Source organism: Sceloporus occidentalis, unplaced genomic scaffold, assembly GCF_023333645.1.
Source record: "Sceloporus occidentalis isolate IW3139 unplaced genomic scaffold, rSceOcc1.0.p SCAF_157, whole genome shotgun sequence".
In the NCBI taxonomy this organism is placed as follows: domain Eukaryota; kingdom Metazoa; phylum Chordata; class Lepidosauria; order Squamata; family Phrynosomatidae; genus Sceloporus; species Sceloporus occidentalis.
In genome coordinates, this window is record NW_028317137.1 from 174,160 (window position 1) to 202,155 (window position 27,996).

Here is a 27,996-nt window from a genome sequence, read left to right on the forward strand (position 1 = left end):
ATGGAAGCCGGTGAGACCCAGGAGCGATACAGCTCGCATCCGCCTCGGGGTACCTTAAATACCACCCTGTGCTGCCCCCGCTTTTTTACTGACCCCCGTGCCCCTCTTTTTTTCTCTCCCCCATAGAGCTTTACTTCCTGATTGCCCGGTATCTGCAGTCCGGACCGTGCCGGAGAACAGCCCAGGTGAGCCGTGTATCCCTCATGACCCAGCCGATCACCCCAATAGTAGGGGTACCCCCGACTTGCCTCATTTTGGGGTGATAGCTCCGAGTACTCCTCGCTAACACTCTCTCTGTCTCCCTGCAGCTGCTGGCGGAAGAGCTGGAGGAGAACCAGGTAATTACCCCTGTGGTACGTGGGGGGGCATAGATTCACCCCCTGTCACCCCATCTTATACCCCAAATCGTCTGAACGTATGGAGAAAGTGATGAGAGGGGATCCCGATCCTTGAGCCCCTCCCTGTACTCGGTATATACCCGCTGCCGTACTCACCCTGTGCCCCTTCCTGTCCTAGGCAGCCCTCCCCTGTCTGTTTGGGACCCCTCTTTGTACCCTTGCTGCGACCCTCTTGTATTTTTATATTTTTTTTTAATACCCCCACCCTGTTTGTCCGCCCGCAGCTAATCCCGCACCGCCTGGACTGGGAAGGAAAGCGCCACTCGCGAACTTATCAGGACCTGGTGAGTTCCCACGAAAACTTTCTTTTTTTTCCCTTCCGAACTGTGCTTTCTACAAAGTGATACTGAGTACGGACACCGGTGGGGGACACACACCGGCCGGCATATTGGCCCCTCCCCTTGTCGCGTGAATTACCCCGGGCTGGCGGCATGTGTCGGCCAGAGTACCGGGTTACTGGGGGTTAAATGGGGTTTCGGTGTCGTTTATTGAGGCGAATCCGTGTTTTTATTAAACTCATCTATTGTGAAAAATGGGGGTTATCTGAGGGCACGTACCGGGGTTTACGTCATCGCCTTTTGCGGCCAATTGACAGGCGGCTTAGATCTGTCAGTGAGAGGTTTGAGGATAGAAGCTGCGCTGTGATTGGCTTCAGATTCATAATACAGGAACTAATGTTTCCTGCTATTTTTTTTTTACACCAAACAAAAACAACACACAAAGCAAACAATCTATTATTTTGTTAAAGTTACTTAAAGCTCTCATAGTGTATAAAAAAAATAACAAATGGGAGTTACAAATAACAATAACTTGCAACACAAGTGGACTCGTTAAATACACCCTGCCTAGTCTAGAAATACAGTGTGGCACTTGGGCCTGGTCTAGGAAAATCCACCTCAAATATAATTTATTTCCTCAGGGGCATATTTTATACATAATTCACTTGATAATTGACTATACCTTTTATTAGACGACATAAGATGTGGGGATATTAGAAGTCTCCTTTTCACAATTTAGCGTAATTCGAACTAATACCCATCTGCTTGGATTTTTGTAAAATATATAAATTTTTTTTCATTATATAATCAAGCAGATTAATTGTTTGGGCAAATGTATAAAAACTGAAATATATATATATATATCCATCTATCATGGAGGAAAGAAGAGACATATTTAAATACATAAAGGAATTTAACAAAGTACAGGAGGGAAATTTATTTCAAAGGAGTAGAAATGTTAGAACGAGAGGCCATCTAAAACTAGAGGATCAGAGGCTTAGAGGAAATGTAAGGCAGGTTTACTTTACTGAGAGGGTGGTAGATAAGAGGAACAGCCTCCCAGCAGAAGTGGTAAAGACGAATGCAGTGGGGGAGTTTAAATATGGATAGGATAGGCTCCTGAATCTAAGACGAGACCAATACGATCAAACACAAAACAGGACCACGGATCATTATTATTTTGCCTTCTCTGTCGTTCTCTCTATAAGTTCTCTCTATCTCTATAATCATTGTTTGAGTTAACAAGAGGGTCCTTAGTGCCCACCTTTTCCAGCTTGAGTATTGTGATTGTTTTTATTTTAAGCTGTGTGTTCGTTTTTTCCTTTGTTCTAATTAATAAAGTAAGTGTTTTACCTCCTATTCCTCTTCATCTCCTCTCTCTGGGGTCGCTGTACAAACCTTACTCATAGAACTGTTAATGCGAGTTGTCATTAGTACCGATTGCCCTTTTAAAACAATATTACATGATTAATAAAGGGTTTTCTTCTGATTAGGATTTATTCTCAAACACCCGGTCTGAATCACACGCTATGACGAGACAATAATTATGCGAACAGCCAGCCTTTGTAGTTTTTATTATTCATTCATTGACTGCGCCTCATTCATTTTAAGTGTGTGTGGTTTTTCAGGTGGCGTCTAACAGTCATATCACTACCGACTATTTGCTGAGAGTTTTCGAGCGTATTGGACCCCTCCTAGACCGGGAGATCCCGCAGAGCGTGCCTGGTCTACAGAGTCTTCTTGGAGTAGGGAAACAATCCCTGTTAAGAAGAGCTAAAGGTACAAGTCGGGCATTGGCGATACTCTGGGTCCTGTTGTGATATTCTTTACAAAGTCCCATACGCAACGCCAAGATTACCTGCTTCTGTCAAGCAAAGCTTTAAGAGGACCAGTGTTAGAGAATCAGAAAATAATTTGTGGAAGTAATTTGTAAGTGGAATGGCATCTCAGCAGAAGTGGTAGAGGGTAATACAACGAGGGGATTGAAACCTGCATGGGATAGGCATGTGGCTCCTTAATCTATTTTTACCGGGCATTTCCTTTGATTTGTTCTTGAAGTGTTTTTTCAATATTTAGATGGGTTTTTTTCACCCTCTTAATAGAAAGATCTCCTTTTTTTGTAACTAAAGCTTAACATTTCTCCCCAAGATTGCAGACATACGCCATGGAGAGGGTCCGCTTTGGCAGCCCTGCACCGAGGGAGACCCCCAGAACCTCCAGTCAATTATGGGAGGCCCATCAATGTTGGTATGTTGTATTTATATGATTGGGGAACAAATACAGGTGTAATGGGGTATTTAATGTAAATATGACAATTAGAAGTGAATCAGATTTCAGAAGTTTCACTGCTATATTAAGCAAATGTATAATGGCACGATCTAAATATATTTTGTCTATAAAATGCGTGTTAACAAAAAATAAATGTGGTGTAATACAAAAATGTAGTATTTCCCTCAATGATAAAATGTAGCATTTTTATAGGAATGTTCATTAAAATTGTCACATTAAACTAAAAGAGCATCCAGCATGTGGCTCTCTGGCTTTCGCCTCGGGGTGGGAAAATGGCTAATTGGGCCAAATTTGGACATTTCCACTTAGGGGTCTACTCACGTTTGTTGCCAAGGTTTTAGACATTAATGGCTGCGTGTTGAGTTTTTTTGAGGGGACAGCAAATTTACACTGTTATACAGGCTGTACACTCGCTACTAAATATTTACAAAAATGTGAGGGGTGTACTCCCTTTCGTTAGATACTGTAAATTCTAGCGCAACTTAACCCTTAAAGAAATTCAATTAAAACATTTAGGATCCTAAACATATTTAAAAAACATACTTAATCCCTAAATTCGGCTTTGGATTTATTCTTTAGTATCTCTTGTTATATGAAAGGTTGGGAATCTCTGTGTCGTGTAAGCCCAACACCTTCTAAGAATTAATGCATTAATTACGTAAAATTTGCTTCATTTTTCATTTTGTTTTTGGTCCATTCATTTAAGGGCAATGAATTTAGTTTTTTGCCCTTTAGGTTGGGATGAAATTCAGATGGCTCTTTCCATTCGGTCTCATGCGCTCTGTCTTTTCAAGGTCTCCTTACCTTCTCCACCAACCACTTCCATAGTTCAGCTTCTTTTCTTCTGTCTTCTTTCTTCGTCTGCTTCTCCCTAGTGTTCGCTCCGTTAACCATGCCTACGGAGGCACTTCCGCAGAGCCTCCACGTGCACCCTTTCATCCGATTGAAGGAACACGGAAAAGGCTGTCCTCATGGGGCATGCTGTGGCTTCGCCCTTTTGTGGGAATACTCCAAGGAGCCGGAATAATCCAGATAGATTCACAGAGAAAGAGAGGTACAGAAACGCTCCTCTTTCTCTGCGAATCCATCTGCAATATTCTGGCCTCTTGGAGTACTTTGGCAAAAGGGCAGAACCACCTGGTACCCCGCGGGGACAGCCTTTCTCCCGTTCCCTTAATTGCGTGTGGGGGGGGGGGTGCACCGAGGCTTCACCCCTTTGCGGACGTTAATGGAACTGATTCCAGAGAGAAGCAGACGAAGAAAAGAAGCTGAGCTGTGGAGGCTAAGATGGGGACATGGAAACGGTCTGCGGAGAAGAGAGAGTGAAAAAGCAAAGAAATTAAAATGAAAATTTGGAGCCCTCTGCTTTGTTTTCATTTTTTTCATTGGGGATCCCTCCTTGTTGTTGGACATTGGTACAAATTAACAAAATTTGCAGATTTCATTAAAATTCATACAATTTTGAATGCACAAGTCTACTAGAAAGCTTGGTTAATGTTTTGTGTAAAGTGTAAAATGTCAGGGAGACGGCTACATATGTAACAATACTCCAGATACAAATGTGTCTTTCTTGAAGTGTTTACTCAGCCCTCATTGTGATTTCTTGAACCGATAGTGTTTGCTCCTATGAATTGTTCCTCGGTATGATTGAAGCTTCAGTTAGAATAACTTGACTCACTATAGTAATCATTTTGAAACAGTCACCAGAATGCATCAAAATAACTTATTTACTATCTGTCACTTTTTTTTTTTTTTCTCCTTTTCTTGCAGTCAATATCATCTCAGCGAGAGCTCTAACTGGATGTGCTCGATTCAACCACGTATTCTCATCCTCAATGTACCAGCAAATAAAAATGCACAAGAGGATCCTGGGTCATTTGTCTTCCGTCTACTGCGTGGCGTTTGACCGCAGCGGAAGGCGTATTTTTACAGTGAGTTTTCCTAACGGTTCCATGTATCGTAAGCCGGGTCTGTTTACAGTGGTCTCTAATCTCGTAATGACGTGGCAGATTGACATGCAAACATGCAGTATGACCCGTCCTAATTACTGAGTTTAGGTATTTCAGCCGTACAGGTGTATAAAGCACATAGGCAGCAAACTCCGTAGACAAACATTGATGGTAGAATAGGTTGTACTGAAGAAGTTACTTGACATGTACATGGCACCTTTGCCACAAGTCTGCTAGATCTGCCCAAGTCCTTTTGGAGAATGCCAGTATGGCCGTGTCCCTGTGCACAAAAGCAAGCTCTTCAAAGACATGGCGGCCGCAGAGAGCCCTGACCTTAACCCCACTTTAACATCTTTGGGATGAATTGGAACTCGCATTATGAGCCATGCCTTCTTATCCAACAGCCTGATAAGTGCTTTTTTTTTTTGGCTAAATGGGCACACATTTCCCAAATCATGAAGGCTGTTACAGCCTCAAAGCGGAGGCCAACTCTAAAACCAGTGAGCGTCTGAAGCACAAGGAGCTTAACTGGCCATGTTTGATGTATAAAGTCTTCACACATGTTGAATTATGCATTACACAGAGCCAGCTCAGCCCTTCTTGCTGGACCTGTCAATGTGGGCCATTCATAATGAACAGTGAAGTGAGAGAGTTGAAACAACTTTCCCTTTAGTGAATAAACTCCCTTGTGATCAGCAGGCTGGGAGAGCAACCTAAGAAGAGGGTCCTCCAGTACTCTATGCGTATGTCGGGTTGAATGGGGGTGTTGCTGAACGTAACTTGGTTAACTTTTTATCTTAAGGGATCAGATGACTGTCTGGTGAAAATATGGGCCACCGACGATGGACGTCTCCTCTCAACGCTTCGAGGGCACTCGGCGGAAATTTCTGACATGGCTGTGAATTATGAGAACACGCTGATTGCTGCTGGTAGTTGTGACAAGGTGGTGCGCGTTTGGTGTCTTCGGACGTGTGCACCAGTAGCAGTGCTACAGGGTCATACAGCCTCAATCACTTCCATACAGGTAATATGAACCGGAAAACACCACTAAACGGTACTTACTAGTGTGGTCTGTACTTTGTCTTCTCAAATGCACAAATAGGACTTCATCTTTCAATCTGAATTCTAAGCAGCATCTCATTTCTTAGAGAATTTTAACATCTTATGCATTCACATGATTTTTTTCCCCCCAGTTCTGTCCAGCATCAAAAGAAAAAACTAGATACCTCACATCTACCGGTGCTGATGGGACAATCTGCTTTTGGCAGTGGCATGTGGACAGCATGACGTTCAAGTAGGTCTTCCTTGTTTTCCCTTTAATCGCTAACGGTTATTAGTGGGGAAAATTTCAAAAAAATATCGAAAGGGGAGCGCACAATCTAAAAAGCATAAAAGGCATGCACATTCAGATTCCTGGGTTCCTGTTAGAATAATAACGACCCATAAGTGCACAAAACAAAGCAAGGATTCAGTGCATACCCAGCAAATCCCATTTTAAACATCTAAATAATGGGGATTCCGTCACGTTATATGAACGTGTCTTGCTTAGCCTGCGACTATATCGAAGTACCCCATGTTTGGTCCTGTCTCATTTCTCATAGCTATATTGCTTACCAAGAAGCTGAATCAGTGGGACTGCATTGCATTTTAACCCTCATGCAATTAAAAGCCTCCTCTGGACCTACATTGGGTGAAAAATGTAACTTCTCCCCCATTCTCTTCCTCACAGTTCCGAATTGAGTTCCTTGTAAGATATAAATGTCTAACGCCAAACAGTTAAGTTCTTGAAAAGGATATCCGTTTAAGTTTAATAGGAAAAGTTGCGCAATGTGTGCTGGACACACATGGCCGATTAGCTCTTGGAATACCCTCGGATAAAGTATCTCTGTACATTTCCACAGAGTTGGGCATCTTATACAAGCAATCAGGGTTAACTCTGGGCAATGTCCAGAAGATACTGGAAGATTCTCACCATACGGGAGAATTCACCACACGTTAACATGCAAAGTACAACTCGTTTTCTCCTAAACAGTCCCTGTGTGTGGATGGGGAAACAAAAAAGAAAAACTAAGGGTCTTTCATTTATTGAGACTTTAATATTAAACTTTCTCTTTCTGCAGTGAACGTCCAGTAAAGTTTGCGGAGAGATCCAGGCCTGGAGTTCAGATTTCCTGTTCTTCCTTTAGTTCAGGTAGATGTTCTTAACGTACAGAATCTAAAGAAAATAATGTATTCCCATATAACGCAGCACACAGGGTCCTCCCTTTACTGTATATGTATGAGTTACACCAGTATGTACGAGCTACATCTCAAGGTTTGTTTTGAGACAGCTGCACGTTAGGCATTTGTATGTGTAATCGCTGTGCAATCTACTAGACTAATTATCATAATGCCTTGTGATAAACGTAGAATGGCTTTGTCTTAATCACCTACCTGGGCACTCTGACTAATGAAAGTCTATGGAGGAACGGACATCATCAGCATTGCCATTAAGAATCGGCTCAGTGTGGTGTGCAGAGAATGTCACCTAAAATATCACGTGACTGACAGCGATGGCGGCCTCCAGGTCTTCCTGATAAAGGAAGTTTATTACAACAAAATGGGATAAAACCAGGTTTTTGTCACCGACCAACATTACTGTATACGGAGCTGGTGATTATGGATATAGTGCCAGCGGCATGAAAGAGCAACAACAGGGCACAAACCTAACCCAGCCGCTGCGATGAATTGCATAGGAAGCACGGGAGCGCCCCCTTTGATCGCCCGGCTATACACGCAGTGCTGCACCAAGCGGCTGCTGGGTAATAAGTGTTTTGTAAGTGAATTCTTTAACTGACGGAATGACGTAAGCAAAGTAAACTTTAAAAAAACCCCAAAAAACGGGTATAAGTCTTAGAAATGCAAACTACCGGTTACTTTGCTGTAAATGTATGCATTGTGTACTGTCCCCGTGACCTTGGTGAATTACTGCGTCTATGCCGCTGCTTTCAGCTCATGCGTAGTCATTAACCATTTGTTTTTGTTGTTTTAGGTGGTATGTTCATAGCTACAGGCAGCACTGACCATGTGATCAGGATATATTACCTGGGATCCGGTTCGCCTGAGAAGCTAGCGGAGCTCGAGGCGCATGTGGTAAGGAATATGAATACCTGTTCGGTAATACAAACATTTACCCTTCTGAGACATCTGGTTTAGCTGAGCGGCCAGAATATTGCATTGTATCGCTAAAGAGAGACTTTGCAGAGGAATTTGCAAAGCAAATTTAATGGCTGAGGTGAGTAAGGAACTTTCAGTGATTTAACTATACATTATACAGGGCCAGCTCTTTCTGCAGCAGAAGCTCACTGGGGTTGGACCTTCATAATGGAAAATTAGGTCAATGTGTTGACATCACAACTCTCCCTTTAGTGAATAAACAAACATTTGTTTACTCGCATTAAAACCATTCACGAGTCACATGCAATTTAATATTGGGTACTATACCAGTTAGACTATGGCAAAAAGCCTCGCTTAAAACCAGAGCGGGCAAATAACCAGATGAAAGGAATTTATAAATGAAGCCAAATTATTATTCTTAATGGCAGCACCCATTCCCCTTCTGTTTTCCATTAAACATTGGCGTTTCTGAACCACATTTGTGTGTCATGAATGCTTTCAGCGTAAATATTCCCCGCGGAGCGTAATGCTATAATCACGCTGGCTATTGAGTCGCCCCGTTAACTTTAACTCTCTCTTTCCAGGATAAAGTTGTCGCTGTCCAGTTTTGTAACAATGGAGACCGGTAAGTTCCGCTGACACTTTTCACAGCTTCGTAATAAACAGGAATTCCCTTTGCTGGGATCTCCTGCTGCAATCTGCCTCTGGGGTGTATTTAACCGCAGCTCAAGAACTCTGATTTAATTATCGCTGCGGTTGTGTGCAAACATTTATTAATAACTCTCCCCCCTCCATAAGGGCACTGATATTATTGCCATGTTTTATGGGGGTTATTAGTGAAGCCACCAGTGATTTTGCCCAGTGATCAGTTCTCTAAGTAGGAGTAATTAAATAGCGCAGTAGTACATTTCTGTATATCTCAAAAACAATTGCTGTAACTTCAGCAATGTGAACGAAATCTATTAGTTTTTGCTCTCGTGGGCTTGCTATGCCGCTATCCTTTTCTGTAGTTGTTTACACATAAACTTTAATAGATGAGCCCTCCGGGCACCGTCACAATGAGCTTCAGGGACGGGGGATCTGTTGAACGTGGCAGGTAGCAAGGATTCCTAGTGAGTAGAACCAAAGTTCACTTCATGGTCGCAGTATTTTCTAATAGATCGTAAGCTCCAAAGAACAGAGCCACTCTTAACTTGTGTTGACGTTATTGTCAAATTTTATATTGTTAGTTTTCACTCTCCTCATTTTGTAAAAGTGCTGCAGAACCTGCTGGACCTCTATAAATAAATGTAAAACATTACTTAGTAAATCGACCCTTTTATGTATCATATGTATCTCTGTAATCCCAGGGCCTCTGAGTTTGGACGGAACCCGCGCTGCCATATTGTATGTTGGCTTGTTTGACTCAACTAGACCCAGGAAATGCCTGGGTTGCTAACGTTGACCCGATGGTTTTTTTATTTTTTTTTATGATGTCATCGATGATGCAGTAATTGGGTTTGTAGGACATCTTGTTTACTGCTTTTGCTTGTGATCTCCCGGATAGCCCATGACGTGAGCAATCCTGGGTTTTTTGCTTTCATATCTGTGGGCACATACAGTGCTGTGAAAACATATCTGCCCTCTTCCTATCCTTTCGTTTAATGAAGGAGTTAACCAAAACCTATATCGCCTATGTGGAAAAGTAATTGCCCTCCTAAACCTAATAACTTGTGCCACACTTGGCGGCAACAACTGCAATGAAACATTTGCGATAATAGGCAATGAGCCGTCCACATCGCTGTGCAGGAATTTTGGCCCTTCTTCTTGGCAAAATAGTTTTATTTCAGCTACATTGGAGGCTTTTCGAATGTAAAGTGCCTTTTAAGGACTCTTTTTGAGAACCCGACCTTCTCCTTCAGCATTTTCTGGTAGAGAGCGGAATTCAGGTCCTGAAGCAGCCCCAGACATCACAATGCGACCATCACCACCATGTTTGACCGTTGGTATGATGTTCTTATGGTAACAGGACCCATATCTTCCCAAAAGTTCCACTTTTGACTCATCATTCCACAGAATATTATCCCGACAGTCTTGGGGGTTCTTTCTGGTCAGCAGGTTTTAACCATACGACTCTACCATGGATGCCATTTTTGGACAGTCTTATTCTGCAGTCGTTGATTGCTGACCTTACCCCAGGCCTGCAGTCCTTTACATGTTAGTCTGGGTTAGTCTTTTGTCGATGAGTCCTGCATGAGCTCTTGGGGGAATGGCGGTGTGGTGGTCACTCCTGGGAAGGTTCACCGCTGTGCCAAGCTTTCTCCTTTTGTAGATAATGGCTCTCACTGGAAAGAACCTCAGGAATATGACCTCACATCACGGCGCCCCGTTGCGATTGGAAACTAAAACACTGACCTCAACCGTATTTACAGCTCGGTGGGCTGGTCAGGGAAGATCTACTTATCGGCTGCCAGCCAACATGGGCTACCATGACAGTGCCCAGGACTGCTGGGAGATAGGGTATCGTTTCTTGCGATCACGTTTGCATGTATGGTTTGTTTAATGATGGGAGTTGATTCATATATACTTCCCCCCCTCTGTATAGAAATGCGAGGACAGTAAATTGTAGTCTAAGGAAGTGTAACTTTACTGAGAGGGTGGTGGACGGGGTGGAGCAGCCTCCTGCAGAAGTGGTAGAGGTCAATACACTGTCCTTAAAGTGGTTCCTATGCATGGTAAAGCTAACGTACCAACTTAAATTATTCCCCCCTGAAACCGTTTCTTCTTCTCTGCTGGTTTTAAACAATTTAAAAAGGTGTGAAATGATCATATAGGAAGATAACAACATGAAGTGTTTGGTAAAAGGTGGGCTCAAGGAACAAAAACGAGATTGGGAACCATTTTTAGGAGGTCCTTTAAGATTTTTCCATAGCGGTCATAAAACACGGCCTTTAATTGGCATCCGCATTTTGTGCACTGGCATTAAATCTTTTAGAGATATATATATTTTTTTGTTTCTTTCTCTCCAAAGCAACATAATGTTTGGTACGTTTGTCAGAAAAGCAGACCTATCAGCATGGCTGGTTAATTGAAAGGACTCACAGGACTTAATGGTAAAAGTCTTGAATGAAGCAGTAGGAGATGTTTGACTGATTCATGGATGGCTATTCTCTCTCCCTACAGGGGCTTGTAAATTTAGAAGGGGCGCACGTCCGTGCAAAGAATTCATGTCAATCGGTTTTAATGCCCCTCACCCAGGGGTGTCACTCATCAGCTAACCCCTCGGCTATCCCGTGCCAGATGCTTCATTGATTAAACATATGGTATTCGAGAGCCTCTCGGTCAACACATGGCAATTAAAGCCATTTACTTTTCATTTTTATCACATTCTTTCTGTGTTTTAAAGTACATTTAGAGTCCTGTGTGATAGCTCGAAATGCATATTTTTCTACAGTACTTTAATGATTTATTAATGTGTATTTTCTGCTTTTTTTTTGGAGAGCAGTGCTACTTTCACATCTGAGGATTATAGGCCGTGTCGGGGAAAGCGGCCAGTATCTGCAGGGAATTGCTGGGTCGTATTAATTGTTGGAGAGAGATGAACCATTGGGTTTCTGGATCCTGTTTTTTTGGCTGATAAGGAGAATTGTAAAGACTCCCATCTGTCTAGTGTTAAAGAAAAAAATAAAATAAGTTGAGCAAAAACACTGCAGGGGTAAAAGATCCTTTCGAGCGAAACATTGGGGTCACATGGCTATCCATACACAAAGGCTTATCGAAAGTCATAGGGTCTCTTTCGTGGCTTTACATTAGCATATGTTATACTATACATCTATTCACGGGAGGAGAGCGTGAGACCTTGTCTGTGTATTGATTGCTGTTTTAAAGGGAGCTCCCACCGTGTTTTATTACTAGTATCCAATTAAAAGCAGGTTTTCAAAAATATTCCCTTTTTTTTTTTTTTTTCAAATTCTAGTTTTTTCATAATAATGTTTTCAGGCAGCTGCATATTAAGACATTTGCATGTTACTTGAAGCCAGGTAAACAATAGAGTGGCTCGGCCCTAATCACACAGCCGCACACTCTAACTAATGAAAGTCTATGTAAGAACGGACTTCATTAGCATTGCCAGAAAGAAATCCGCTCAGTGTGGTGTCAGAGCCGGGGAAGTCCCCCAAAATATCGCGTGACTGACAACATTGGCAACAATATTTTTGAAAATGTATTTTAAATCTCATTCTGGTAATACAAATTGTGGGAGCTTCCCTTTAACCTGAACATCTATTTTGGCTATTTTTAATAAATCTATTTAAAATCTATATCAACTCAAACTGTCTTATTGCATTACAGCTAATATAAAACGTACCACATTGCAGCTTGTTGTTCTAACCCATTTTTTTTTTTGTATTCTCCTCTGTTCTTAGCTTGTGCTTCGTCAGCGGCAGTAGGGACGGAACGGCAAGGATTTGGCAATATCAGCAGCAAGAATGGAAAATGACTGTGCTGGACATGGCAACACGGATGGCGGGGTAATACACACAAATATTAATATTCTGAGAGATCTTGGGGTACAGGATTGGTAAAGGGAAGAAAGTCAATATAATTTGCAACAGGCTTGGGAAGCCTGATTACTGGCCGCAAATACTAATTAGGATCCAGAAGCAAGGCATATGGATGATTAGTGTTGGCTTGCTAAACCCCTATTAAGTGAAATTGTCTTTAGGTTTGTCTTTAGGTGGTGTCTGGCCCAGAGGGAGCTCACGCATTAGAGATTTATACATAGTTTACATCTTTCTTGGTGTCGTGGCACATCAGTATCGCAATAGATTTGCCGAGCAGCATAGCTTAGATGTTGATTTTATTGCATTTCTTTTTATCACAGAAGCAGCGTTGCAAATTCAGAGGACAAGGCTCCCAAGCTAAAAGTCACGATGGTGGCCTGGGACCGATCAGATACCACGGTCATTACCGCAGTGAACAATTTCCATTTAAAAGTATGGAACTCTCTTAGTGGCCAACTTCTACACGTGTTATCCGTGAGTACACATACTGCCATGTCATTTTTATTTTATACCTTAAGGCTATAAGTGCCTGGGGGGGGGGGGGGTTATTTGCTTATTATGCTAGAGCCCTAAACCACTAAGTGGAACAGCACCCTTAATTTTCATAGTCTGTTTTAGCTACCCCATAGCTGTGATGTGTGTGTGTGTATATACTGGTATAATGTTTTGTTTGAATTATCCCACTATTCCAAATTTTGTTTTATGCGACCATAAAACAAAATTGGGGGGGGGGGGGGGGGATATGGTGCTAAGAAATTGTAGGAATATTTTCACATAATCAATGTTACTTAAATTATTAATCTCTCGCTCTCTACCCCATGCTTCAGGGTCACGACGATGAAGTATTTGTGCTTGAAGCCCATCCATTTGATCCCAGGATTCTTTTATCTGCTGGTCACGACGGGAACATTTTTGTTTGGGACCTAGAAAAAGGATTGAAAATTCGTAACTACTTTAACATGGTAAGTCCCAATATGCCAGCCGTGCGTTTGCGTCAATGCTGTCTTCAACATATATTTTCTTTATAGATTCTGACATAACTGGTCTCCTACAGAGCTTTTTATGTGTTTCATTTTTTTTTTAAATGCTCTTTTTGGACAAGCAGTGATATTTCTCGGCTTTTTGTAATCTCTGTATTTTCTACAGATCGAGGGCCAAGGACACGGGGCCGTTTTTGATTGCAAGTTCTCCCTCGACGGGCAGCACTTTGCCTGCACCGATTCCCACGGCCATCTCTTGCTGTTTGGATTTGGATGCAGCAAAGCTTATGAAAAGGTGGGTTATTTGCCATGAACAAAATCACGCGTTCTTTAGTGAAACTGGTCAACACGGCTCCATTTCTTTTCCGACGCTGTTCTAACTGCTTATGTCGTTTGCCATAGTTGAGTTAATTAATATTAACCCCTTAATATACTGGATGTCATTGAGTTACATTATAACACGCATCTTTTACAACACCGGCTGGGCTTGCTTCAGCTCTGCAGGATTCTGTACAAGTCGCTGGCTGTCCTGTTATAGAAATGGAATCTTACATCAAATGTACTCGTTATCCTTGCTGTTAAAAGCTTAAATCCTATCTCCTGCTTGGTCGTGTCTTAAATTCAGGATAGCCTGATGCCTGTCCCATGCATTTTAACCCCCTTGCCATATTAAACGTTTCCACTTCTGCCGCGGGGCTGTGAGATATAGTTGAAAAGCCACAATTCAGAGCCAACTACTAAACCTATACCTCGTAACGTCTGACACATCATTAAATTCTGTCCTTGATCCATGTTAAATGGGACCCTATATTGTGTATTCAGAACGTGGCCCTCCACTCGGTCCTCTCTGTAGTTATAGGTGTCACTTCATGCTTTCTATGTCTGGTCAGAGATGGAACCTGTAGCAGATAAGTTTTTGCCTAACCTTTTTATATATGTAAATAAATTGGCAGATCCCAGAACAAATGTTCTTCCATACGGACTTCCGACCTCTCATCCGAGACGCTAACAACTACGTGCTGGATGAACAAACACAGCAGGCCCCACATCTCATGCCACCGCCGTTCCTTGTAGATGTAGATGGAAACCCCCACCCTACCAAGTTCCAGCGGCTGGTGCCTGGCCGTGAAAACTGCAAGGATGAGCAGCTCATACCGCAACTAGGATATGTTTCCAATGGTAAAATGTTCTGTTAATTGGGCAAGATGGACCTTTTTTTTTATTTTTCCATCAAAAGTTTAACTAGTATTAGTCTTGGTTGCCTTATGATCAGATAACCATATATTCCCACTCAAGGCTTCAGGCGACGTGATTTCACATGTGTTATTAGAATAGTAACAACACCAACAATTTATTTCACTGCTAGCAAGCTTACAATCTAGAGGGGATGGGATGTAGAAAGACACAAGAAAAAGAGGCAGAGAGAATGCCATTGATGAATTTGGGAGTTGTGTTAGTGGCAGGTCCTTGTTGAAAAGATTCATCCTCTGCTTATCTATAAATTATAAAGTAAAGAACATATTTCTTCCCAAAACCTACTAGTCCTAGTTTAATTTTGCTTTCGCTTGAGCCCTGAAGTCTGATTATTCCATTCCGTCCGTGCGAATATATTTTATCTTTTAATCATTTTTGAGGCATGTGTCTATAATTATAAGTTCGTTTTGTACATAAGAAGTGAACGCATGGTTTTGAAGCGGACGATGAGAAAATTGCTTAAAAGTAAAAGCGTTGGCAGAACTTACTACAGGGAATAATTTTGTTTTTTAAACTCTAAGGTAATGGCGAAGTGGTGGAACAAGTGATCGGTCAGCAGACGGAGAACCAAGGAAGTATCCTGGATGGACTGATCAGGGAGCTGCAGAGAGAACAGGACCAGAGACAGCCAGATGATGGGGTTACGGATCCGAGCCCTACAGATAATCCGCAGCATAACAGATTGGACTACAGAAGCGGCTGTAAGTGTTCTTCCCTCTTTCATTGTATAGCATGAGCAGGTTTGTTTTGAGCACTGGTGCTTTACATATACATTCAGTTTCTGTTGGAAGCTGTGCACTAAAGTTTAAAGTCTCTGAGAAATTTAAACTTTTGAATAGCACTAGAATAACTGGCATCAACAAATACTTTGCAACATATTATACCCCGTTCTCCTTCCATCAAAGCAAACAGCAGGGACGTTCCGATGTCCTCCTCTATTCCTCTACATTCAAGTCCCACCACAAGACGGCACTGTTTACTAGAGAGACATAAGCGTACGAGTTAGACTTTGGTTGCCTATATAAAATGCATAAACATTTGTTTCTTGTTTCTTGTTTTTTATATAGTTGCCAGAAGTCAAAGTTTGGACTTAACATCCCCGCCTAACGTGGGCCTGCGACGTAGTGGCCAAATTGAAGGCGTCAGACAAATGCACCTTAATGCTCCAAGAAGCCAAATTGCAACTGAACGGGATCTCATGGCATGGAGCAGGAGGGTGGTGGTGAACGAGCTAAATCCTGGCGTTAGCAGGTGAAACATAATTTGCTTGTATCTGGAAATATTTGTGCTGACCTGACTTATACCCTTGGTTTTCCCTATGCACGGTGCTTTACAAAAAAAAAACCTGAATTATTTAAAATGTGTTTCAGGGTCCAGGAGGATTGTCGAGCTGCAAAGGGTGAAATGGAGGTTTTCTTGTACAATACAGAAAAAAAGAGGAAGCCCCCTCACAATACACAGAGAGTACGTACTGTATGGATCTAGTGTGTTGCCGTTTTAACCTCCATGGTTTAATGCATATTTGGCCAAGTAATGTGAATAAATTCAATGTTCCTGTAAAAGGTGCAAATCCTATTTTTTATTAATATTTTGAATATGCCAGGAATAAATGTTATTTAGCAATGATACCAGAAGCACGAAAATGTGTCCTTTTTTTTTTTTTTTTTTTTTTAGAATGAACACCAAGTATCCGGTGGGAGATCCTTAAGGAAAATACAGAGGAAACGTCCGCATGCCTATCAGACGCGTTCTACGATCGAGCAGGACAGGCAGACTAATGTCCTTGAGTCAAATCCGGATGATTCTCCAAGCTCCCAAGAGGTAAGCTACGGAGACCGTGGTATTTTTGGCATTTCACCCGTTTCTCCTGAGTACTACTACCTTTTTTTTTGATTGTTCTGCTTATGGAAGCTGCCATCTTGCCAGGGGCGGTAAAAGGGAAAGGGTTGATTGCGTTTTATTCCAAAACAAAATATAGCTATTAAATACAAGACATCTTGTAACTCTATGCAGATCGCAATCATCAAAAGCATAGCTAAATATGTAGAGGCATAGTGTGTGTACGGTCAATAACAGAAAAAGTACAGCAGAAATTTGTATTGTGCTGTGACACCGCGCTGACGGTATCAAGCATACAGGGACACATCAGGATCAGGCATTTCATCATAAAGTGTCCAGTAATGTCACGACAGCCCCGCTACAGAAGACCTCGGTATTAAATTTAATGTGTGGGGCAGATTCCGTAGCTCTAATGTACAGCCAAGTGTTGGCTGTTTTCAGTGCCGTCGTAGATTGTGGTGCGATCGCGGCTGAGATGGCTCCTCTTTAATTCTGCTGTTTTTCAACGTAATTCCTTCCCACAGGACGAGGAATCCCGGAGTTCCAGCGAGGCTTCCGCCGCCGAAACTGCAACTGGATGGCAAACGGAGAGCTCATCCAGGTATTGGCGGGAGTTTAGCGGATAGAACCACTGCTTTTAACTGCAGATAATAAGGGCCGCCTTGCTCAGGGAGTAGATTGTTATTTTTGAGATGTCCCTGTCCCAGGCATTATTGAATCAACCTACTTAATTAGGTAATTCCACCTTTTCTGGACACGACCTTTTGTTAAAATAAAAAAAAAAAGTGGTTCCATGTAAATTATAATAATAATAATAATAATTATCAATCAATTATCAATTTGTCTATTTAGTGAGACTTCAAGTGAATACTCGGACTGGACGGCCGATGCGGGGATCAATCTCCAGCCCCCCAAACGACAAACCAGACAGACAGCCAGGAGAATGTCTAGTAGCTCCGAGGATGAAAACGCTAGAGAGGAAGAAAAGCCACGGAAACACAAACAGACCAGGAGAAAGGTTGGTAGCTTTACTTAGACGTCTGTGTAAAAGTCCAGTAACGTCGCTTTTAAAATAAGATGCTCCCCAAGTACCGCGCAGGGCCACACATATGAACATAATTTAAATAATTAGACAAATTCATGTTCCTCGTGTTCAAATAGGATTCATTCCCCGTTAATATCATATTCATTGGCATGGCTGAGCTGCCATGGGTTGACTCTCTCATTCTTTTTAAAGAAACAGAGCGAACTCCTCTCAATGGAAGGAGAACCAAGCGAAGAGTGGATCCCCCCACAGTGGATCCTCGATACCGTGCCACGCCGCTCCCCCTTTGTGCCGCAGATGGGTGACGAGGTAACTTGTAATCTTTGTCGTAACCAAACCAATTGACAACCCCAATGAGGTTCTCCTACAAGAAGGGCTGAACCAGCCTTACACAATATAATTTAGCCAACAACTTTGATCCTTTTTTGCGGTAGTCTTAAAGCATAATTTTGTGAGATAAGGGATATTATGAGCAGGGAACTTGACAATAGCCTGTTAAGGAATTGGGATAACGTAAAGATGAGTGTGGTGACATTGTCCCCGGTGTTGGCTCTGCCATGGGTGCAGACCACACAGACCTAGTAGACGTACAGGTGGAATTTGTCATAGAATGGGGTATAACTCTGGGTTTGTTAAAAGATAAAGTTGTGTTTGAATTCACTGTTGAATTATACATTATACAGGGTAAGCTCAGCCCTTCTTGCTAGAGGAACCTGTCAGTGTTGGCCTTTTATAATAAGTAGTGAGGGGAGGCAGTTCTTGTCTAAATGCCACTAATAAAATGATTGTAAATCGCACGTATATTTTAGAAACTGGAAAGTATTGACTCGTTTGTTCGGTGTTAGGTTATTTATTTCAGACAAGGACACGAGGCTTATGTACGAGCTGTAAGAAAATCAAAAATTTACAGTGTTAACCTGCAAAAACAACCTTGGAACAAAATAGATCTACGGGTAAGTCTTTATTTTCCTGTAATGCCTTTAGTCCTATTGCATTCTATTTCATTTATAGAGCAGATTGTATAGCGCCTAAGCCACGCGGCTATAAAATAGTTCTGAAATATCTTTTTTGTCTGTTTTGTTTTTAATATTAATGTGATAACTCAATGTTTGCTTTTGTCTATTTTGAATCTCCAGGAACAGGAGTTTTTAAAGGTCGTGGGTATTAAGTATGAGGTTGGACCCCCAACGCTCTGCTGCTTAAAGTTTGCCATTCTGGATCCCACGTCAGGCAAAATGAGCAGAGAGTTCTTCTCTGTCAAGTAAGTACGAGCGGTATGGCGCTGAAAGGATGAATCGCAGGCTGGCTGCTGCAGATTTTGCTTTTTAAGTGCTTGGTTCACATCCGACGTGTCACTTTCTTGTTGGCATATCCTGTGACAGGCTGGTCCTAGGGCAGTAGGGCCGGGGAGGAAATAGTTTCACTGATGCAAAACCAGAGGACAGATCACACTCTTGGGCGTTCGGGCCCCCAATTGTACACAACGTCTCAACGGTTACAAGGGGGCCACAGGCTCCATAGATGCATTAAAAGATGCTGCACGTGTTTAAGGAATGGAGCACTGGGATATGACGTGTATCCCACCGCTTTACAGTGAGAATGGCAACCACCGACGGGGAAGCTGGGAGCAATGCCCGGGGTCAGGTCTAGGGCAGCTCCCTAGGTAAAAACACCATTGTTTATATGAAGGGGCTTCTGATTACAGTCATCCTGACCTGCCGAGTGTTCTGCGCATACGTTTGGGCACTCCAGATGCTTCTATCCATAGCTTCTATCTTAATGATTGAACCCAACTGGGACCCATCCATGCCGTTGGCGCTTTAGCCCACTGAAAGTGGCTCTGCAGGGTGTTTGATATAGAATCTCTGCAAGTGTTTTTTGGCAGCCATACCTTTTAACTTTGCAAATGAAACCTTAATGAACCTGTAATAAGCAGCATTGTACAAATACTACAGTTGAGTCATTTCTGGCTAAATAACTTTGAGTGGCTCCGTACAGGTACCTAAGTGAAGTTGGCCAGTGGGACATGTAAAAGTCTCCTTGTGTTTTTATTGTAAGTCTTGCTAAAATGTGCTATTTCTGTTTGATTAGGTATCATGACATGCCTGACGTTATTGACTTCCTTGTACTTCACCAATTCTACAAAGATGCGAAGGAGAGGAATTGGCAGATTGGTAAGGGCCCCATATCAGTCAATTTTTTTTTTGTTTTGAATCTTTTTTTGGGGAAAATTGTTTCTTTTACGGCATCAACTACACAAAGCAGCTCTTGATACAATTTTGGATTCTCACAATAAGCGTCTTTTCAGAAACGCTACGATGCAGTGACAGTTTTCAGTATGATACATTACTTTACATATTACATTCTCTAACCGTGTGACCACATCAGGACACATGTTGGATGTGCAATCTCACGACTGCTTACTCGTTCTATTCTGTGCGTGTATCTCACGATCAGCAACATGTGGGGCAACCCACGTCTTTCATTTGGTCTGTCCCTTGCCAAATAAAAATCCCATGTAAATTAATAAAATAATGAACAAATTATAAATTCCCTTATTAATTAAGCAAACAAAAACAAAAAAACACCAGTGATATACCAACCTTATATCCCTGTTACAGGAGACCGATTCCGCAGTATTATAGATGACGCCTGGTGGTTTGGGACAGTGGAGAGTCAGCAGCCCTTCCAGATGGAGTATCCGGATAGCCTGTTCCAGTGCTACAGCGTTCAGTAAGTGCCGAGTCGCTCGGATCCCTAACTAACTTAATGCATTAGAAAGAATCGGTTCTGACCACGTTCTCTTGCAAGAAATTGGATCCGTTGCCCCTGTTGGGGCAATAGATGGTGAGGAGATTGTGTACCAGCAGCTCTCCTCGCAGGAGAGGTCCACTGGTTAAGGTCCTTCCTAATGCATACTAAAGTTACCATAAATTTACATCCTTTTGGTTATCGTCGTGTGGTTGTAAAGACTACATAATAATTGTTGCAAAAAGTCTCATAAATAATAATGTTTCATTTATTTTTATGTTTCATGTGAGACGTCGCCTGCTCGCAATTGGTGTTTGCGTAGCCAGACCTCACAATTTCAAAGCCTCACGGAGATTGTAACATGGATAGTTTGTGTCACGTGACACAGATTGCGACATAGTCACATCAATATTTATGCAGCAAATGGTGACAAACATCCTTAGGCAAGCTATGCATGATCTCAAAAATAGCAGAATGCGACTTTATTTGGGACAATACCCTGGCTTCGCGTACAGCGAGTCCTAGCGAAACCTACTACCGAGTGCATGTTACAGGGTACATTTGTCACATGCAGAAAAGATGTTTGTGTTGTCTCGTTTTGTTGTGTTCGGTGTACTGTATATGCGTGTTGATTGCTTGTGTTCGTTCACAGCTGGGATAACAACGAAAGAGAGAATATGAGCCCCTGGGACATGGAGCAGGTTCCAGAAGACAGTAAGCATGTTTTATTTCTTTATTTTGTTTGACCGCGTTGCGTAGATCAATGCAGAGTCAAATGGACCGTTACCAAGAGCGGAGGAAAAATGTAACTCGACTCTGTTTGCAGCAGCTCTGCCAGATGAAGTCGGTGCCGGAGTTCCCGTCACGGCCGATGAACTGAAATCTCTGCTCTACAAACCCGAGGAAGGAGAGTGGGGATCCAAGTCGAGAGACGAAGTGTGCGAGAGAGTTATCAGAGGAATCGATCAGCTTCTATCTCTCGGTAAACATTTAATGCTGAGCTGATTTCTCAGATACTTTACATCAGGTGAACAACACTGAACCCGCAGTATATATAGATCTTACTGTATCCGAGTGAGCAAGCAGGGAACCTAAATCTGGCCAGAACCAGGTGTAGAAAATCACCACTCATTTCATGTTTCTGGAAGACCTTCCCTCTTAGCACCGTAACTTGTCCTGTCTGCACCAGGTAGCAATCCAAGGGTTTATTAGCGTCAAGAGACCGCAGGTTACATGCGATCTAAAGATCTTTTGTTTTGCTGAGTGTGTGGTAGACGAGCACTTCAACCCTTCATCGGGACGTGACCAAGGACTGAGTAAGATTTGAGCCATTGCTTCAGGAGACACAGGCAGGTTCTTATCTGCCGTCACGTTCTATGTTTCCATTTGCAGAGTTTGCCAGCCCTTTCAGTGCCCCGGTGGACCTGAGTGCCTACCCTTTGTATTGTACCGTCGTGGCATATCCCACGGACCTGAGCACCGTCAGAAAGAGACTAGAGAGCAGATATTACAGGTTTGTATTTTCACTCCTGATTCACCGCATTGTTTGTATTTCAAGGTTTCCTTTTTTCATTTGCATGTTCAAAAAAGAAGTGTTTGCAGTTGGTTTTGTTACTTTGGAAACTGTTTGTATGAAGTCAACACCATCTATACAAGAACTTTATTATTAGATTTGTATGACGTATCCTTGAATTACTGACACTATTTGTGGCTACTGACTGTAGCTTAATATCTATGCTTCTCTCCCAATCATTTAGTCTTTTTATATTTAAATATATGGGCATTTACATCCTTGAATAGGTGAAAGCAGCTTAACAATAAGATTAATTATGTGTACGTTAGGACACTCAAACTGTCCGAGGTCACCGCTATGATCAAAATATATCTGGGGGACATATTGAGTTTGTATTTACCCAAAGAAGCGTGGGGGTCTAGAACTTGAACTTACTGAAGCTTTCCATCTCTTTTAATGACACCACAAATTAATTTAGCATTAACAGAATATGCGGTATTCATGTTAATGCTTCTGTGTGCAGAGTCTAACGTCCGCTTTGTTAAACACGCCATGAAAATATTGTTCTCCTTTCCATAGGTAATTAGGGGCTTATTATCTGTGACCTATTTTCTCATAGCCTCCGCTGCCTTTTGTGTTTGCAGTGCACGTCTGCTGACAATTACTTGTCTGTTAGTATTCCTTTTTGCTTTCCAGTCGGGTATATTTCACGAGCACTGATGAGGCTTTGTGCTTCTGACCCATGTTTGCGGCTGGTACTGGATGCTCAAAGAAGTCTAAAAGTAGAGTAGGAAACGACCATAACTACCAATTCAGCCTGTAAGCCAAGAGCTGCACGTCTGCCCAAACATCTGATACTTCAGAATAACTCAAACGCAGCCATGTATGGATACAGTATTGAGTTATTCCTCCTCCTTTTGTGTGAAGGACTATGATAATGATTACCTATGACCCGCAGGCACCACATTCCTACTCGTCCCGGGGACTTGTCATTAGACTCTCACTTTTACAGAATGTTTGCGTAACGATATATTCCGAAGCCTTATGCGATTAACATATATTTGGCCTGCAGGAGGATTTCTGCGTTGATGTGGGAGGTCCGATACATCGAGCACAATGCCAGGACTTTCAATGAGCCCGACACTCCGATCGTAAAAGCTGCCAAAATCGTGACAGACGTGTTGTTGCGATATATTGGGTAGGTTTCCGCAGATCTTTTTCATCCTTTTGAGTGTTTATTCCCCCCCCCCCCGTCATGAAACTGACCTCATTATCCATGTACTCTTGTGTTTCTTAGGGATGATAATTGCACTGACATTCTAGAGATCTACCAACAAGTGAAAAGCGAGGATCTTGGGAATACAGATGAAGAAGATGAGGTGAGATTGTAAAAACTGCATTTTGGGGATTATAGTTTATATTTTTCACCATCCCGTTTTCTAAAATATTACCCCGCATCGAGGTGTCTTATTTTTATTTGATTTCTTTTTCTTTTCAGACTGCTGCAGTTGAAATGGAATCAGATGTACCAGGAACATCCTCCGGACGAGCAGTAAGTAAAATATATATATTTTTCTCTTTAAAGGTATCCCAAGCGATCAATCTATTGTCAATTAAGCGCAAATCGTAAATCCTGATTAAAAATTTTTTTTTTATATTGTTACAAATTAATTTTTTAAGGTAACCAGGAGAACGAAAAGGCAACTGCTCCGTTCGAACCCTGACTCGTGGAAGGATAAATGCAAGGAGCTTCTGGACCTGATCTATGAACGGGAAGATTCCGAGCCATTTAGGCAACCGGTCAATCGTGTCTCTTACCCAGTAAGTCCCGCAGATCGTTCTATCACAGAACCGAATAGTTATGAGCTAGGCCTGCGTGGCTGATGCATAACAAATGTTACTACAACTATTGTGCTTGCAGGATTATCAGGATGTTATAGAAACCCCCATGGACTTTAGTACCGTGAAAGCTACCCTGGAGGCTGGGAAGTATGGCGACCCCGTGGAATTTGGCAGAGATGTTCGCCTGATTTTTAGTAACTCCAAAGCCTACACGCCGAATAAGAAATCCCGGGTATGAATCAAGCTGCTTTATACATTTTCTCCCACAGCGTATATTGCACCGCTTTCTTGTAGTGCTGCCATTTAAATGGACGCAATGCATATGATATCTGTGCGGTCTCTTTACATTTACATGGTGTGTCCCCCTTGCAACTGCATGATGGGAGTTCTGCAGAATCCCCCTTGTATGCATTTGCCCATTACCCACCATTTCCATGCGCAGAAAGTGATCCCTGCCAGTGACTGGCTGCTTTTTAAAAATATTTTAAGCTTAAAAAAGACTAACTCGATTTCCTTGCATTTACTCTCGTGCTGCATGGAAATTGTGCTTAAGCATGCTTCATTCACATACGCTGTAGCTCTGTTATTGAAACCAATGAGAGTAGCAGCAGCCAATTCGCAAAGCTCGGCTAGTATGCATGCGATTTATTATAATTAGCCATACCTCTGGCTCTTTCTCTTTCACAGATCTACAGTATGACCCTTAGGCTGTCTGCATTGTGTGAAACGCACATCAAAGAGATCATCTCTGATTACAAGTTGGCCATGCAGTTACAGCAGCGGAAGAGGCAAAAATACCGCAGGAGAATTCGAAGCAGCAGCAGTTCTGGCTCAAGCAGTAGAGCATCTAGGTAAGGCTGGAAAAACAGGTTTTCACACATTATAGGATACATTTAAATATTTAAAAAGAAAAACAAGCTGAGAAGGTGGTAGATAATCGGCACAATCTCCCAGCAGAAGTAGTAGAGGTTAATACAGCAAGAGAATTAAGCATGCATGGGATATGGTCAACCAGAACCTCCAAGGTTTGAGTGAGGTCTGTGCAGAAGTACCATTTAATGTGGGGAAGTTGGATCCTCTGAGATGAGTATGAAGAATTACAGATACCTGATAATTTATAGATATTCCATGAAAAACAATTGTTGCTTTGATTTTTGAACGCTTCTCATTTACTCGATTGAGAAGCAGCTTTTAGGAAGGTTAATAACTGTAACTGATACGATCGCTTTGCCATAATCCATTCCCCGATAGGACGTCTCGGGCGGCTTGTTGCATATAAGAAAGAAAAAAAAACCCCAAAAAACAGTTACAGTATGGGAAATGTTGACATATATATTTGTGAATATTACAAGATGGTTGACTCTTGTTGCCTCTTTTTAAAGCCCCATAGCAAAACCAAGGAAAGCAAAGCTTCAGCCAAAACACAACCAAAGCTCCACTTTGCCGCTGTCGAGGACCAGCTCTTCATCTGCATCGAACAGTAAGTTCCCCCGGCAGGAGACGTGCGGCGCTTTAAAAGGCACACGGCTCCCGAAGAACCGTTTAGCGCAGTAAACCCATACAGGACGAGCTCTAAATGGCTACAATCACAATCTAACCCGCCGTTTGCAAAATGAGAATGGCAGATGGAGTATATAGGAACTGACTGTTGATTAACCACTTACATCCCAGATTATTGACTGGAAATGCTTTCCTAGGCCAGGGATGTATTCTTCCGCTCCCTCCCTGGCCAGTGTGTTCACTGCATTACAAGGTGCACCGTGCCTTTAAGACACAGTGCCGGCATATGGCGTCGTATCCCGGTGCTAAGTGTCTTAAAGGCACACACAACACCTTATATATAGACCCTATGTTCTACTCTATAGTGTAAATGGGTCGCTTGGGGAGATGAAAGATATCCCCTGAAACCAGCCCATTTTGCAGCGGGCACCAGGGGTCTGATCACCCAAAAGGGGCTGCCGCCCATATGGACCCTGCTTGGAGTACTCTGGCTTTTTGAGAAATCTATTGGACCTTTTCTACAATTTAATATGATCCATTTTTTATAAATAATTATAAAATTAAATTAGATTTACGTTGTTTGAAAGATTCTGCTCTATTTAATGTTTGCCTTGACACTAGCAGCCATCCTTTTTCTGAATTATGGAAGTTGTCTTTCATGTATTTGTTAAGAGATAAAAGCAAGCGCTTACGTATTTTGTCCCATTTTTTTTTCTACTTCTTCTTTTAGTGTCTGACACGGCTGCGGAGCCGGATGCTGTATCAGACATGGAACAAATGGATGAACCGCAATCATCTTCTACATCTACCAAACAGAACAAAAGCGACACTGAGCCCGAGGAAGCAAGCAGCACGAAGGCCAAATGCTCCTCCGTGAAAGATAGTAAGCTCTTTTTTAGACTCTAATGTGGAGAGCGCTTAACATTTGCATGATACACAAAGCACCTTCAAAGTCTAACCCAGTCTGTCAGACGCCGTGTTTGAGCTAGAAAGACACAATAGAAAAAGAGTACATTGGCTCAGGTGGTCTTAGGACCGTAAACCTCAGTGACTGCAGTGAATTGGATGGCGAGGTTTGTAAAATGTTTTTGGTTCACTTACTGTGAAGCTGTTTAGAAGCGTAACTTCCACTGATTTGATATAAACACCTGTTACTTCTAGCTCACGGATACTGTTTCGGTGCTAAAATGTAGCAAGATTTAGACAAATGTTTGTGGGGTTTTTTTTTTCTTACATATTGATTTAATCGGTTACACTGGTATCATTCTCAACACCTCGCTGTAACTGAAACATCATTAAAGGGGCACTCCAGCCATCGTATGCACTTTGCGTATGATAGCTGCGTGTTCTCTTTTTAACCTTTTGTGTGGTCCGCACTAGTGAATGTTGCATGCAAGGGTCTGTTTAGCTCCTACTGCGCATGTGCAAAGATCTCCCATTCATTTAAATGGGATCATAGAGGAAGGAAGCTTTTGCAGCATGGGGGGGGGGGGAGTGAGACATTTCTCTAAAATATTTCTCTGGTTACCTGCTCCAGTGGAAGAAATTGCTCATACGCTGCCTGAATATGCGAGTTAATGTGTCATTTTCAGGTTAAGCCCTGTTAACCCCTTCATTACGAAGCCGTACATGTACGGGCTCACAATGCATTGTTTTTTAATGGGTTGAAGCACAACCCATTGTCCTTAAGGGGTTAATAAAAGCTTTTTTTGGGTGTGTCTGTACTGAAAACATATGTTAACACGTCTCGCCGTTAACAAGCTCATAAAGCTGCATTAAACTAAAAACATCACTTTTTAAATATTATCTTAAAAGCACCATTAAACATGGTAGCTGTGAGGTCATGGAAGGCCGTGGAATAAGTGACCATTATTTCCTGACATCATACAGAAATGCTTGTTTTGTGTTTCAGCAGAACTCACCAACGGGACTCTTACAAACGGTGACGGCAGAGAGACTCCCAAAACCAAAAGAAAGTTGGAAAGTTCTTCTGCAGACGAAAGCCAAGGAGAAGGCGAAGAGAAGATGGAAGCCGAGTCGCGGTCTGTAAAATCTCGTCGCTCTTCTTCATCCTCCGAAAGCAGAGATTCTGAGTCCAGCCTAAACTCAAAGAGCGAGTCGGAGTCTGAGAGCAGTTCTGAGTCGGAGCTGTCGACTAAATCGGATCAAGATTATGTCGACGGCGACCACGATTACAGTAAAGTAGCGCAGAAGAAACTGAATAAATACGGCAATGGGAAAATCAAAGGGCGAGGTCGTGGACGGGGCAGAGGAAAGCGGCAGGCAAAAGGCTGCAACCGTAGCAGCGACGACGGTCTCCAAACTGCGAAGGGTCGGGGCAGAGGCAGAGGTAGGTGCAAAAAGGACGTCCCCAGAAGCCCGGCGGTGAAACGGACGCAGGAAACCGACGACGAGGACGACGACCATGACGAGGACGATGGGGAAGAAAGTGACTATGTAGGGCAGTTGAGGAAAAAGCCGAGGATAAATACAAGGAACCAGGGCAGAAGAACGGTGTTATACAATGACGATTCAGACAACGACCCCGATGGTTTGGTGCAATTTGACGATCCCTTAAACCTTGGAACATCGAGATCTGGAAGAGTGCGTAAAATGACCGAAAAGGCCAGAGTGAGCCATCTCATGGGGTGGAATGGTTGA

The 27,996-nt window shown here is 42.5% G+C and overlaps 1 protein-coding gene across 1 annotated transcript; it reads left to right on the forward strand.

Moving 5' to 3' along the window:
• On the forward strand, positions 1-27,996 carry LOC149280204 (bromodomain and WD repeat-containing protein 3-like). The gene is made up of 40 exons (XM_089500585.1): positions 1-10; positions 127-185; positions 309-338; positions 623-682; positions 2,305-2,455; positions 2,825-2,923; positions 4,736-4,896; positions 5,717-5,938; positions 6,108-6,208; positions 7,035-7,105; positions 7,946-8,046; positions 8,655-8,695; positions 12,474-12,578; positions 12,932-13,085; positions 13,439-13,573; positions 13,758-13,886; positions 14,545-14,770; positions 15,367-15,546; positions 15,913-16,096; positions 16,216-16,309; positions 16,520-16,666; positions 17,209-17,285; positions 17,537-17,702; positions 17,922-18,038; positions 18,575-18,682; positions 18,866-18,990; positions 19,821-19,903; positions 20,351-20,462; positions 21,133-21,194; positions 21,307-21,462; positions 21,873-21,993; positions 23,066-23,191; positions 23,291-23,372; positions 23,492-23,545; positions 23,674-23,872; positions 23,913-24,067; positions 24,523-24,686; positions 25,218-25,315; positions 26,066-26,218; positions 27,248-27,996. The coding sequence occupies exons 1-40, from the start codon at positions 1-3 to the stop codon at positions 27,994-27,996; spliced, it is 5,367 nt and encodes a 1,788-aa protein (XP_089356711.1).